At 50.5% G+C, this 13,091-nt stretch overlaps 1 protein-coding gene across 3 annotated transcripts in view; it reads left to right on the top strand.

Annotated features, from left to right (window-relative positions):
* Nucleotides 1-1,740: 1,740 nt before the first annotated feature.
* The window catches only part of SNX27 (sorting nexin 27), a 76,059-nt gene continuing 64,708 nt past the window's right edge, over nt 1,741-13,091 (top strand). The window contains exon 1 of one of the 3 annotated variants that reach the window (XM_055130892.1): nt 1,741-1,989. In XM_055130892.1, coding sequence (XP_054986867.1) covers nt 1,759-1,989 — 231 coding nt within the window. In that variant the 5' untranslated portion in view covers nt 1,741-1,758. Of the gene's footprint in view, nt 2,061-13,091 lie in introns of all 3 variants that reach the window. The other 2 variants (XM_055130890.1, XM_055130891.1) reach the window with 2 other exon arrangements.

Here is a 13,091-nt window from a genome sequence, read left to right as displayed (position 1 = left end):
CTGGTTCCTCTCTCTGGCCCTTAAAATTGCCTTTTGTTCCTGGTACATCATCAATGGCAAACAATATGGAGATTTCTCAAAAAAGTTAGATCGGAACTCCCATTTGACTTAGCAATCCCACCTTGAGGCATCTACCTCCAAATCACAGAGTAATTCAGAAAGATTTATGCACACCTATGTGCATCGCAGCTTTTAGTGAACAGTCAGGATACAGAAACAACACAAATGTCCACAACCAGTGGTGCATAGAACAGTTGTGGTACATTTATACAACAAGGATGCAACTGGAGGGGGTCATGCTGAGTGAAATAATCTGCAGGTAGAAATAAACTACAAAGGATGATCCCACTCATCTGTGGCATGCAGCGAAACAAATCGAGGGTCTGCATAATGCCAGTGGATAACAAGCCTGGATGCTGAGCTATAGACCTGACAGTGCCAGGTGCCATGAAGAGGTTGCTGGGAAGCAACATGAGAACAAAAACGCAGGGCATCGTTAGCACAGGTGACAGGCGCACCAGCTCTTTAGCTGGTATCAGTGAATAATGGGGGCTAGTTGGGAAGGATCCTCAGATTGGCAGTAACATGGGGTGGGACATGCTCATGGACGAGTGTGCGGTGACTTGGTACATCAATACCAGAAAGCTGTTGTTGGCCATACCCAGGGGAAGCTCAGGGTTCACTCCAAGCTTTGAGCTCAAGTATTAATCCTGGCAGGCTCAAGGGACCAAGTGGGATGCCTTGATCCCCAGTCCTGGTGCAAGGCAAGCATCTAACCCGTAGTACTATCTCTCCAGTCCAAAACCAGACACTTGAACATTAGTGTTACTCTATGATTAAAACTAGAAGAGGTATTTAAAAAATCGCCTTTTGCATCGATGCAGCAGTTTTTTTGGTATCTGCGATATATGAAAAACAAAAAAAGTTGTGAGGCCGGAGGCACAGAACTGCGAAGAGGGTGCTTGCCTTGCAGCAGCCTAACTCAGTTCGTATCTGGCAACCCTATAGTCCTCAGGGTAGCGCTGGGAGTGATGCCTGAGCACCTCCGTGTGCCGCCAGGGAAGAAAAAAAATATTGCGCAAAACTGACTGGGCCTTAGTTCCTGTTACTTAATAGCCAGATGACTTGGTTCCTCTGGATTCCATTTCCTACTGTGAACTAGAGAAACTAACGCACCGTTCAGTTGGCTAACACGATTCTTGCGGGTCGTGGAATGAAAGCATGCATATGGATAAAGCACTGGGAACATGAGCTGTTGTGCCACAAATGACAATCTTTGTAGAGCTTATGAACTGTAAGAAGGAATGAAAATTACCCTACGCCACCGGGCTACCATAGCCAGCAAAGGTTGGGGAGCTGCTCCTCCTCCCCCCAAACCAGAGAACCCCAAGAGAGCGCAGACAAGGCAAACTACAACTCCCAGAAGACCTTGAGACCCGGGCCCGCCCGCCCCGCCCCGTCCCGTCCCGACTACAGCTCCCAGAAGGCCCTGCTCCGCCGGGCCGGATCCAACTGCCGCCGGGCCCCGGCCCAGCCCGCCCCGCCCCGCCGCGTGCAGACTACAACTCCCAGGAAACCCCGCGGCGCCGGCCGTTCGCGGTCCCCGCGCTCCCGCCTGCCGCTTGGAGGCCGCCGGGTTCCGCGGCGGGCGGCGCGGGAGCGCGCGCGGGGGGTCGCGTGGCCGCTGAGCTGGCGGCGCGCGCGCGGGGTGGGCGTGGAGGCGTCAGGGGGCGGGGGGACGACTCGTTTGCTCGCAAGATGGCGGACGAGGACGGGGAAGGGCTTCACCCCGCGGCCCCGCACCGGAACGGCGGCGGCGGCGGGGGCTCCGGGCTCCACTGCGCCGGCAACGGCGGCGGCGGCGGCGGCCCGCGGGTCGTGCGCATCGTCAAGTCCGAGTCCGGCTACGGCTTCAACGTGCGGGGCCAAGTGAGCGAGGGCGGGCAGCTGCGGAGCATCAACGGGGAGCTGTACGCGCCGCTGCAGCATGTGAGCGCCGTGCTGCCCGGGGGGGCGGCCGATCGGGCCGGGGTGCGCAAGGGGGACCGCATTCTGGAGGTGTGAGTATCGGGGCTGCCCCCCGCCCTTCCCCTCCCCCGCGTCTCCGCGCCCCTGTCATCCTCAGGCCGCACCTCCCCAACCCCCAACCGGACCCCCGGAGCGGGGGTGTCCGCGACCGCCGGGGTCCCATAGCGAGTCCCTGCGCCCCTGCCCCGCTGCTACCCCGCGCCGCACCCCGTCCCCGCGCTGTACCCCGCGCTGCACCCCGGCCCGGCGCTGTACCCCGCGCTGCACCCCGGCCCGGCGCTATACCCCGCGCTGCACCCGGGCCCGGCGCTGTACCCCGCGCTGCACCCCGGCCCGGCGCTGTACCCCGCGCTGCACCCGGGCCCAGCGCTGTACCCTGCTCTGCACCCCGGCCCGGCGCTGCAGCCCGCTTTGCACCCGGGCCCGGCGCTGCACCCCGCTCTGCGCTCTCATCCCGCTCTTATCCCGACCCTGCCCTGCGCTGTTACTCGCGTTGTACCCCGGCTCCCACTGGTGCCGTGCGCCCTCACGCTGTTACTCCGTGCCGATACCCTGTCCTCACCAGGTTACCTCCCCCCACTGTTAGCCCACCCCACTCTTATCCTGCGCCCCACGTTGTTACTCCTGTCCCCACTGTCCCACCCCCCCCCCCCGTGCTCCCCCGCGTCCCGGTACCCTGGCTGCGTGCCCCTCCTGGGCACATTGCCGTCCCCCCACTGCCCGGTCCAATTTCAGCCTCTCCCAGAGAGCGTTTGTTTCTGACCCGCGTGTCCTGCCGCGTTCTCCCCAGAATCCGGAGCCTGCGCCCCGAGTCGCCTGCAGCTCCATGCCCGGCCTCTCGGGGGCCCCCCAGACCGAGGGGCAGGAGCTGTGCCCGCGGCCTCGGGTAGCCCCACCCCGCTCCCGGCTCCCTTCCCTGTGTCCCGCCACTCCGTGTCGCCCCTCAGGTGGTGACCCTGCACCCCGATGTTGCTGGGAAGTGGCGTGTCTGGCCCGGGAGCCCCGGTCTCACACCGCATTCCGGCTCAGTCTGGGTCCCGAGGCTCGCCCAACCCCGGGACAGCCCCCTTAGTGCCGGTTCCCCGCCCCTTCCCGTCGGCTGATTCCCTCCTGGGGTCCAGCCTATCTGCCTGCCACGGGGCGCTCGGTCCGCGCCCCCAGGTGGCACCCCAGGTGCCCGTGCGCCCTTGTCCTGCCGAGACCGGCGCTGTGCTTGCCCCGCATCCTGCAGCCCTGCCGCATTGCCTCTGCCCCCCATTCATTCCCACCTGCCGCTCTCCTTGACCCTAGTGAAGTCGCTCTTTATGTTCCTTTTATAAAGGCTGTCATCAAAACGGGTTGGCCCCAGGTTTCCCATAGAGTGGGTTCTCACCCTTGCTGTGCTGTGCACCTGCCCGCCTCTAGCCCCACGTTCTTGCTCTGCTCATTCTAGTTCTTCCATTGGAGCCAGCTGAAGCAGGCGCCTGAAACTATGCCTTTGCTCTTCCTATCTGAAAATGTTAACCTTTTTTTGTTACTGCCATGATTAATTCCATGCTCTCTTCTAGGATTCTCTGGCCATCAAGTCTCATTCTTTCAGGCAGAATATTCAGCTATAGAATGCATGCATGACCTGAGCATCAAATTTTCATTCCCGGTTGGCTCAAAATTTGTGGCTCAGTAGTTCCTTTTGATATAGAAGCCCTTGGAATTGTCGTTTTCTTCTTGGAAAGTTAACTATGAATCCAGGGTTTTTTGGTGTTTTTTTTTTGGTAGGGGTCACACCTGGCAATGCACAGGGTTACTCCTGGCTCTGCACCCAGGAATTACTCCTGGTGGTGCTTGGGGGACCATATGGGATGCTGGGGATGGAACCCAGGTTGGCTGTGTGCAAGGCAAACACCCTACCAACTGTACTATTGCTCCAGCCCCCAGCTGGTTTTTTTTTTTTTAAATATTTATAAATCTACACATTTACTTAAATTATAAGTTATACTACCCAATCACTTAGCTATAGTTGTTATGTGCTACCATTTCTCATATGCAAACACACACACATATATATGTGTATATATATATATATATCAACTAAAATATAGTTGATGTTTAAAACAATTTTAAGTTTTTGTGGTCAAGCCCAGATGTAAACCAGGTGCCATGAAGGAGGCCTCAGGTGACCCCCTAGAGTAGGTTGAAGATTTACTTTATGCCTAGCTTCTAGTCTAGGCCCATTTCTCCTAGAATGCCTTTGCATTTTGGCACATCTTTAGTAAGTGAAGAGAGAACTTTTATCCTTTAGTGGCGGAGGGAAAGAGCACTCTTTGCTTGGGGAGTTTTTCTCTGCAAATTTGTGATGCTCAGTTCTTCTTGGCATTGGTTTCTTACCTTCTGATTGTATTTTGATGTTGAGAACCTCTGAAGCTTTGCTAGGGATCACCGGATAGAGATCCGAGCCGGGCAGTAGTGACCCAGGACCTCAGCGCTACCCTTCTCTCCCTCTGTTCCGGAGGAGATCAGTCATCAGCTATGGTTCTGGAAGATTAGCTCTGACACTAGTTTGGATCTCTTTTAGATTGAGCCTAATTTTCCTAAAATACCTTTCAGGCATCTTGCTTTGGGAGCTTCTCTCTCCCATCCAAATTCTCTGAAGGTTTTTTTTTTGTTGCTTTGTATGTTGAAGTGTCGGGGGGTCTGTGGTCAGGCATAGGTAGGTGATTACTGTGTAGATACAGTTTGGATCCAGTCACAGGGGGCTGTCCTGGCCTTGAGACTTGTTATACTTGTTCAACACCTTCCCTTTTTTAGACTCTTTCTGTCTATACAGAAGTTATTTTATTCAAATGACGGCTGGGTGCACGCAAAGTACCTTAAGCCCTATATTATCTCTCTGACCTCTTATTCCAATTTTTTATATTGTGATTGATTAAACAACCAAGAGATAGAAAGAATAGAGCAACTTCCCCGGCAGTGTGGGGGTGTCTCTTCTGGGGTGCTCAGGGAGATGTAGTGCCATGTGACCTGGAGGGCCAGAGCAGGCCCTCTGTGCTTGGAAAACGTGTTTCCCGGCCATTGAGGCTCTCTGGCTCAGACTCGGTGTGTAAGGGAATACAAGTCTGGTCCCACAGAAGAGCATTGATTTATTTGTGTTTCTTTTAAAGTCTGTACTAACGTCCTGTCCTCAAGCTTGGAACTGCCACTAACAGCAGAGAGATGGTACAGGGCTTAAGGCATCAGCCTGTGTGTGGCTGGCCCCGGCTCGATTTCTGGCACCTCGGGGACTTCTGAGCACTGCTGGGAGCAGTCTCGTAGCACAGAGCTGGTAGTAGCCTCTAAGCGTTGTGGGGTGTGGCACGAAACAATGAATTCAGTGTGGTTCAGTTCTTTCTCCTTTCAAAAGAGACTAGTTTATAACTGGTTTGGAGGAATAGTCATGTTGCAGGGCTTGGCACTAGCCTCGGCTAGTAAGTTTTACAGCATTGGAAAGTTTTTTTTTTTGCTTTTTGGGTCATACCTGGCAATGCACAGGGGTTCCTTCTGGCTCTGCACTCAGGAATTACCCCTGGCGGTGCTCAGGGGACCATATGGGATGCTGGGAATCGAACCTGGGTTGGCCGCGTGCAAGGCAAAGGCCCTACCCGCTGTGCTATCGCTCCAGCCCCCGGAAAGTTTTATTGACTAGCACTATTAGACCTCCCAGCTTAAGAGTTTTTCCCAGAGTTACATGATTCTCTCTGTTTTCTCTCTGTTGTGTATGGTATACACCGGGAAGTCATTAAGAGAAGGATGTTTCCAACATAGAGCCAACATTAGTATACTTTTGGATATGTGAAGTTCTTAACTTTTTTTTTTCTTTTGGGGTCACACCCGGCGATGCACAGTGGTTACTCCTGGCTCTGCACTCAGGAATTACTCCTGGCAGTGCTCAGGGGACCATATGGAATGCTGGGAATCGAACTCGGGTCGGCCGCGTGCAAGGCAAACGCCCTACCTGCTGTGCCATCGCTCCAGCCCCTTAACTTTCTTGACATTAAAGTACTTTGCTTTTGTTTCTATTTTTGGGCCACAGATGGCAGTGCCGCGTGCGAGGCAAGCACCTTTCTGTGCTGTCTGGTCTTCCCGTGCCTTGAGAGAGAGCCCTGGGTATAGGTAGCATTGTTTATGTTTCCGTGATACTTGCTTGTCTGTTAGCTGGTTTGTTCTCTTTGTAATATGGTTGGTATGGTCTTTGCCAGGGCTTGAACTCACGGCCTGACAAATGCAGGGCATGCACTTGACTGCTGAGCTGTATCCCTGGCCCAGGCGTGGTCTCTAGTCACTAGAACCCCTGAGGTGGTCTGCAAGCATCGAGAACCATGTCATCCATGTAAGGCCAGGAGTGTCGCTGCCCCTCTCGGGTAGATTCAAAGCTGTGTACCCATGAACTTGGTCTTGTTAAGTTAAAACATGTAAAATTTAAGTTTCTTTATGAGTATCTATGGTTATTTTCGTTTGTTGTTGGGCCACATCTGGCAGTGCTCAGGGCTTCAACTCCTGGCTCTGCACTCAGGACTCACTCCGGGCGGGCTCTGGAGACTGTGGGGTGCTGGGGAGCAAACTTGAGGCTGCCACATGCCAGGCACGCACCTTCCCCGCTGAGCACTCTTGCCAGCCCCTCATTTGCTGTTTTTGCTTTGGGGCTACACCTAGCGGTGCTCAGGTGTTATTCCTGGCTCTGCACTTGGCAATCACGTCTTCCCTTCTGGTGCGCTTAGGGGAGCCCGTGGGATGCACGGGGTTGAACCCGGCCAGCTGTGTGTAAGGCAAGTTCCTTACCCGTTGTACTGCCCCTCTGCCTACACCTCCTCCTCCCACCCCTCCCCAGGTAGCTTTCCTTTGGTTTTATTTTACGTGAAAGTTTGAAAGTCATTTATGGGGGGAAAGAGGTTTGAATTGAGGGAATCATGTAACACCGTCTGCTTGGTGCCTTTTAAGAACTGCTTTCTCAGTTGGAGCTGAATTCTATTTGGCTTACATTTTCCTGATCGATTTAGGAAATGGTATTTGAAATGATTCTATTTGGACAGAGTAAAGTTTTATGGTGGTAATTCTCACACTTACGACGGTCACGAGACTCACTGTGTGTGCCTGAATCAGATGCTCTGGGGCGGAGTGATGGTGCAGTAGGTAGGGCACTTGCCTCGCATGCCACGGATCCAGGTTCCTTCCCCAGCACTGATAGGGTCTCGGGAGCACCGCCAGGAGCGTGATCCCTGAGTACAGAGCAGGAGTAAGTGCGGAGTAAAGCACACGGAAACAAAGCCAGGCTGCTTGGGCTCAGCCAGGGAGCATGTGTTCTTGCGTGGGCCTCTACATTTGAACTTTCTTGCCCTTTGTGGGAATCCTGTCGTGAACCCATCCGTATCGGGAGTCAATTTCAGATCAGGACCTTGGATTCTCAGGTCATCATTGCCTTCATCATTGTAAGACAAAGCTAAAGCTATAAATAACGGTTTGTTGGGCTCCTAAATTCTAGGCCACTGGGCAGTTCAGTAGATGGTGAACTATTACATATGATTATTTATATTTACCGAGTCTTGTTTCAATTAAGGTAAATGGTTAAGAGGCAGAATAAATTGATGACATAATGATCATGTTGCTACTTTACGGAGTGTGTTGCAGCCTGTAGGGCTTGGAATTCGTCGATTCTTCACAGCTGCCTTGCGAGACAGGCAAGTAAGCTGTTTGAGGACAGGGGCTGCATCTGGCTTCCCCAATTAAAACACCTTGAGGTACATAGAAGGTCTTACTCAGTCATTTTAATAAATAAAGCAGGATAAGAAGACTTGCTGAGTGAATGTGTGCATAGCATCCCTATTTTGTAAGAGAGGAGGCTGATATTACACTTTTTTGTTTGTTTTTGTTTGGGGGCCACACCTGGTAACATTCAAGGGTTATTTCCTGGCTCTGCAATCGGGGATCACTTCTGGTGGTGCTTGGGGACCGATGATATGTGGGGATTGAGCCTGGGTCAGCTGCGTGCAAGGCAGGTGCTCTACCTGCTCTGCTGTTTCTCTAGCCGCAGTATTACACAATCAAATCCAATTCTTTGGATTCTAAATTCAGTGAGTTTACCATTTCTTTGTTTTCTCAATTGTTGTTGATAATTAATAGTCAACTGTTCTTTGCTATACATAATCATGTAAAATGTAAAATACTTAAATGCATTCAAAGCTGTACATAAACTTGGATAACAGTTGTTATTGCGAAATGTAATTGTCTTGTTCATGTGCTTTTGTTCAATTGGAAACAGGACCAAAGCAGACATTCATTGTCTTTATTGTTTTTACTCTGTTGGTTATCAGTAACAATCATAATTCTGCTTCATTTTATTTGGCTTTTGGGCCACACCCGGGGGTGCTCAGAGCTTACTCTTGGCTCTGTGCTCAGGGCTTACTTCCTGAAGGCTCAGGGGATCATACGGGATGCAGGGGGGGGGGACGGGGGGATCAAACTGGGATTGAAGCTGGGTCAACCGCATGCAAGGCAAACACCCTACCCATTGTACTGTCACTCTAGCCCATAACCACAATTTTTTTTTTTTTGCTTTTTGGGTGACACCTGGCAATGCACAGGGGACCATATGGGATGCTGGAAATGGAACCTGGGTCGGCCACGTGCAAGGCAAATGCCCTACCCGCTGTGCTATTGTTCCAGCCCCATAATCACAATTTTAATCCCAAGAAGTACTTTTAAAGTTTCATTGGTGGATGAGATAGCTAACAAAAATTTGAAAATAACATCATCTTCTCTTCAGAAATCACGTCTACCACATTGCTGTGACTAGGAAAAGGTCTCTCTGTTAACGTGGGTTTGTCTGGGTCAAATCAGTTATTATGTTTTTTTGTTTTTTTTTTTTTTGCTTTTTGGGTCACACCCGGCGATGCACAGGGGTTACTCCTGGCTCTGCACTCAGGAATTACTCCTGGTGGTGCTCAGGGGACCATATGGGATGCTGGGATTTGAACCCGGGTCGGCCGCGTGCAAGGCAAACGCCCTACCCGCTGTGCTATCACTCCAGTCCCAAATCAGTTATTATGATATGATAACATTAACTGCTATAGTTTGTTTCAGATGAGCGTTTGTTACGCTCTGGAGGATAAGTCCGCTCAAGACTTAATGTTTAAGATAGTCTTCCAAAAAAAAAAAAAAAAGGATAGTCTTCCCTTTGGGAATAATCCTGCTCTGGTAGATACAGCAGTGAGACTCAGTTTGACTAGTGTGACCTGTGTTTAGCTCACTTACCTTACCAGAAGGAAGCATATTGGGGTGCCTTAGAATGCGTTAGAGCCATTCGGTTCTTTGAGTATCTGTGTCGATGATTTTTGATGTTGCTAACCCTATAGGCGCTTAGCCACGTGGTACCAGGGCTTCCACCCAGGGCCTCACTCACGCGGGGCACATGCTCTGCCATTCTAGCCACCGCCCTGAGCTGCAGATACCTTTTGTGCTTCACTCAGGAAGCCCAGTAGACTGAGTGGCACGGTCCTAGTCCAACATTTAGAAACTAATATTCAGGTCATCGTAAAATAGGTTTTATTACCATTAAAAAATATATTGCCCACCCCAGATAAATTCCAACTGAATGAGAAGCATTTTATAATATAGATCAGTATAAATGCAAAACAACTACAAAAGCTTAAAACAGTTTCAAAGAATTGTATTGGTAGAACCCCGCATTGTGGTATTTTTTTAAAGTCGGTTTTATTTTGTTTTGGTTTGATTTTTTGGGGGGTCTCACCTGTGCTGGGGGTCTAACCTGGCCCCTTTTCTGCTTGATTTGAACGAACTCTTTGGCACTTGTTTTGTTTTTTGATTTTTGTTTTGCATTTGGCCCACACGCAGCTGTGCTCAGGGCCCACTCCTGGCTCTGTGCTTAGGAATCCCTCCTGGCTGTGCTTAGGGGCACCTAGGCCCTTGTGCCAGGATAAAACCAGGTTGGTTGTGTGCAAGGCCAGAGCCTTCCCTGCTTATTCCCAGGCTCCCTTATTTGGGGTTCTGAGTGCTGGTGATGGTTCACTACATTGTTTTATGACTTAACTTTTTGACTCATTAGGTCATGATTCACTCTTTGAAAAACAGTGATTTAGGGCAACTTTTTTGATGTTGGCCCAGTAGTATTGTCTCATGTTCAGTCTGGTTCCATAAGGAAACGCAGTGTGGATTCAGTACTGCATCCTCAGGTGAGTCAGAGCCCCTTTATTCCTGCCCTTCAGGGTTTATACTGATTGGGGGAAGGTGTGTGTAAACTATTGACTCTGTGTAAAGTGAAATGAGACGGTGGAGAAAACACAGTGATAGTTAGAGGTCAGGTAAATAGGCATGAGAGTTTTGTGGTTTAGTCAGAAGGCCTTAAACGGGGAAGGTTCTGCAGGTAGAGAAGAGGGAAGCATTTTATAGGCTAAGGAAACAGCAACTGTAGGTGGAGGAGAAGTGAAAAGTTCTTGAAAGAAAGTCAACCAGTCTGTTAGACACGTGCTTGAAGTTAGATTGAGGAAGGCTTTGAGTGCAGTGCTTAGACATTTAGATGTTAGGGCCAGAGAGGGTGCTTGCCGTGCACACGGCCAACCCAGGTCTGAACCTGGGCCCCTCTGTGGCCCCCTGAATCCCTCTAGGAGCGATCCCTGAGTGCAGAGCCACTGAGCACTGCCAGGTGTAGTCCCCACACAAGCAAGTTTGGATTTGAGGGCTGGAGAGAAAGTACAGTGGGAGGTCGCTGGCCTTGCATGTGGCTGAACCGCGTTTGATCCCTGGGTTCAATCCCTGACATCCCGTATGGTTCCCAAGCACCACCAGGAGTAATTTCTGAGTGCAGGACCAGGAGTGACCCCGCAGCATCTCTGGGTGTGGACTTCTGCAAAACAAAGATTAAAAAGCTTAGATTTTACTGTTTTGAGATCAGAATAGTTGTATGTGCACTATGTGCACTAAACCAGAATGTCCTGTGAAATTAGTTTTTAATTATCCAAAAAGACTGAATAACCTTTTCAAGGCCAAAAAGGAAAATAACTTTTAATTGGTACTAGGACTGGAGCAGCACAGTAGATAGGGCATTTGCCTTGCGCGCAGCTGACCCGAGTTTGATTCCTCCACCCCTCTCGGAGAGCCCAGCAAGCTACTGAGAGTATCCCGCCCGCACAGCAGAGCCTGGCAAGCTACCCGTGGCATATTCGATATGCCAAAAACAGTAACAACAAGTCTCACAATGGAGACATTACTGGTGAGCAACGGGACAACAGTGATACAGAAGAACTTTAGACTCTCCAGCCTCTCGGGAAGTTTTGCACTTTGCAAAGAAGGAAACTTAGAACAACTGAGCTCTAGCATTGCAAACAGCCTTAAATTTGTGTGTGTATTTTCACCTCTGTGCAAGTATTTTTACCTCCGAGTCCAATTCAACCTCTCAAAACTTTGTTTCTTGGAACTGGAGCGATAGCACAATGGGTAGGGCATTTGCCTTGCACGCAGTGGACCCGGTTTCCATTCCCAGCATCCCATATGGTCCCCCGAGCACCGCCAGGAGTAACTCCTGAGTGCATGAGCCAGGAGTAACCCAAAAAGCGAGAAAAAAATTTTTCTTTTTTTGTTATGTTTTGAATGGCTGCAGTCACTGTTTATCCTGATGAGTTTGATTCTTAGGTGTCTGGCCAGCATGCATCTCCTCCAGTGGGGTTCTGGTAGGGCTGGGCTGGGGCCTGGCCTGGCCTTGCTCAGGGCTTGCTTCTGGCTCAGAACTCTGGGATCAGTCCTGGTGGTGCTCAGGGCAACTGTAATTGAGGCTTGTTCTTTGCCTGGAGTGGCTGAGGATCCCTGGGGCTCCCAAAACTTTTAGGAGGGCACCTCTCCACAGGACACAGGTTCCCTTTCACTCACTGAGCCAGGAGTTCAGCATGAGCGTCCATTAGGGATCTTTCCCATAGAGTGAGAGAGACAATAGTAGAGCGGTTAGGTTCTTCCCTGACCTTGTAGTCACCCCAGTTTGAGTCCACATATGACCCGCTGAGTACCACTAGAGGTCATTTCTGAGCACAGAGCCAAGAATGGTCCCTGAGCACTGCCCAGTATGGCCCAGAAACAAAAAGAAAAGAAAAAGAAATGAAAAAGAAAATGGGTCCATCAAAAGCTTAATTCTTTGTGGTAACCACCAAGTGAATCTTAGCTTTCATTGATCTGGATGCCACTTCAGGTCTCTGTTCTGTGATCCTCTATCAGTCATGTGATAGGTGGTGTGTGGTTTTTAAAAATGTTTTCTTTTAAGTGCTTCCTATTAAGTAAATAAACTTCTCCTGAAAAAATATACTCATCTGCAAGGTAGTAAAGTTGCAGAGTAAGGATTTTAGAGTGCATACTTAGAAATAAATGCTCTTACGTGTATTTCCCTCAGTGAATTTTTGTTATGAGAATGTCTATTTAAAAATGACTCATTATGTTCATCTCTGTAGATGATTGTGTCAGGGCCCAGAGCGGGATGAGGGAGGCACGTCCTTACCGTCTGTAGACAAGTCATTTGTTTCTGTGTCTCCAGGCAAGGCCCCAAAGAGTCACTGCTTTGTGGGCGTTCTCCACCTGCTGGGGACTGGGTGTCATGTAGAAATAGGAAGGCGTTCTGGTCCCCTGAGTGACGTGGAGCTTTCAGGCCTGGATGACTGATGAGTTTTAGGTTTTTTTGTTTTTTTTTTTTCCCTTTTTGGGTCACACCCAGCAATGCACAAGGGTTACTCCTGGCTCTGCACTCAGGAATTACCCCTGGCCGTGCTCAGGGGACCATATGGGATGCTGGGAATCAAACCCGGGTCGGCCGCGTGCAAGGCAAACGCCCTACCCGCTGTGCTATCACTCCAGCCCCGAGTTTTAGTTTTGTTTATTCAGCATATTGTAAAAATTGAGTGATCAAATTATTATTTGGAGACCTTAGAATATCTGGGGGGCCGGAGCGATAGCACAGCAGGTAGGGCGTTTGCCTTGCACGCGGCCGACCCAGGTTCGATCCCCGGCATCCCATATGGTCCCCCAAGCACCGCCAGGAGTAATTCCTGAGTGCAAAGCCA

The sequence above is a fragment of the Sorex araneus genome, chromosome 3 (assembly GCF_027595985.1).
Source record: "Sorex araneus isolate mSorAra2 chromosome 3, mSorAra2.pri, whole genome shotgun sequence".
Classification (NCBI taxonomy): Eukaryota; Metazoa; Chordata; class Mammalia; order Eulipotyphla; family Soricidae; genus Sorex; species Sorex araneus.
The sequence above is the reverse complement of the archived record's forward strand: the minus strand, read 5'-3'. Positions and strand labels throughout refer to the sequence as shown.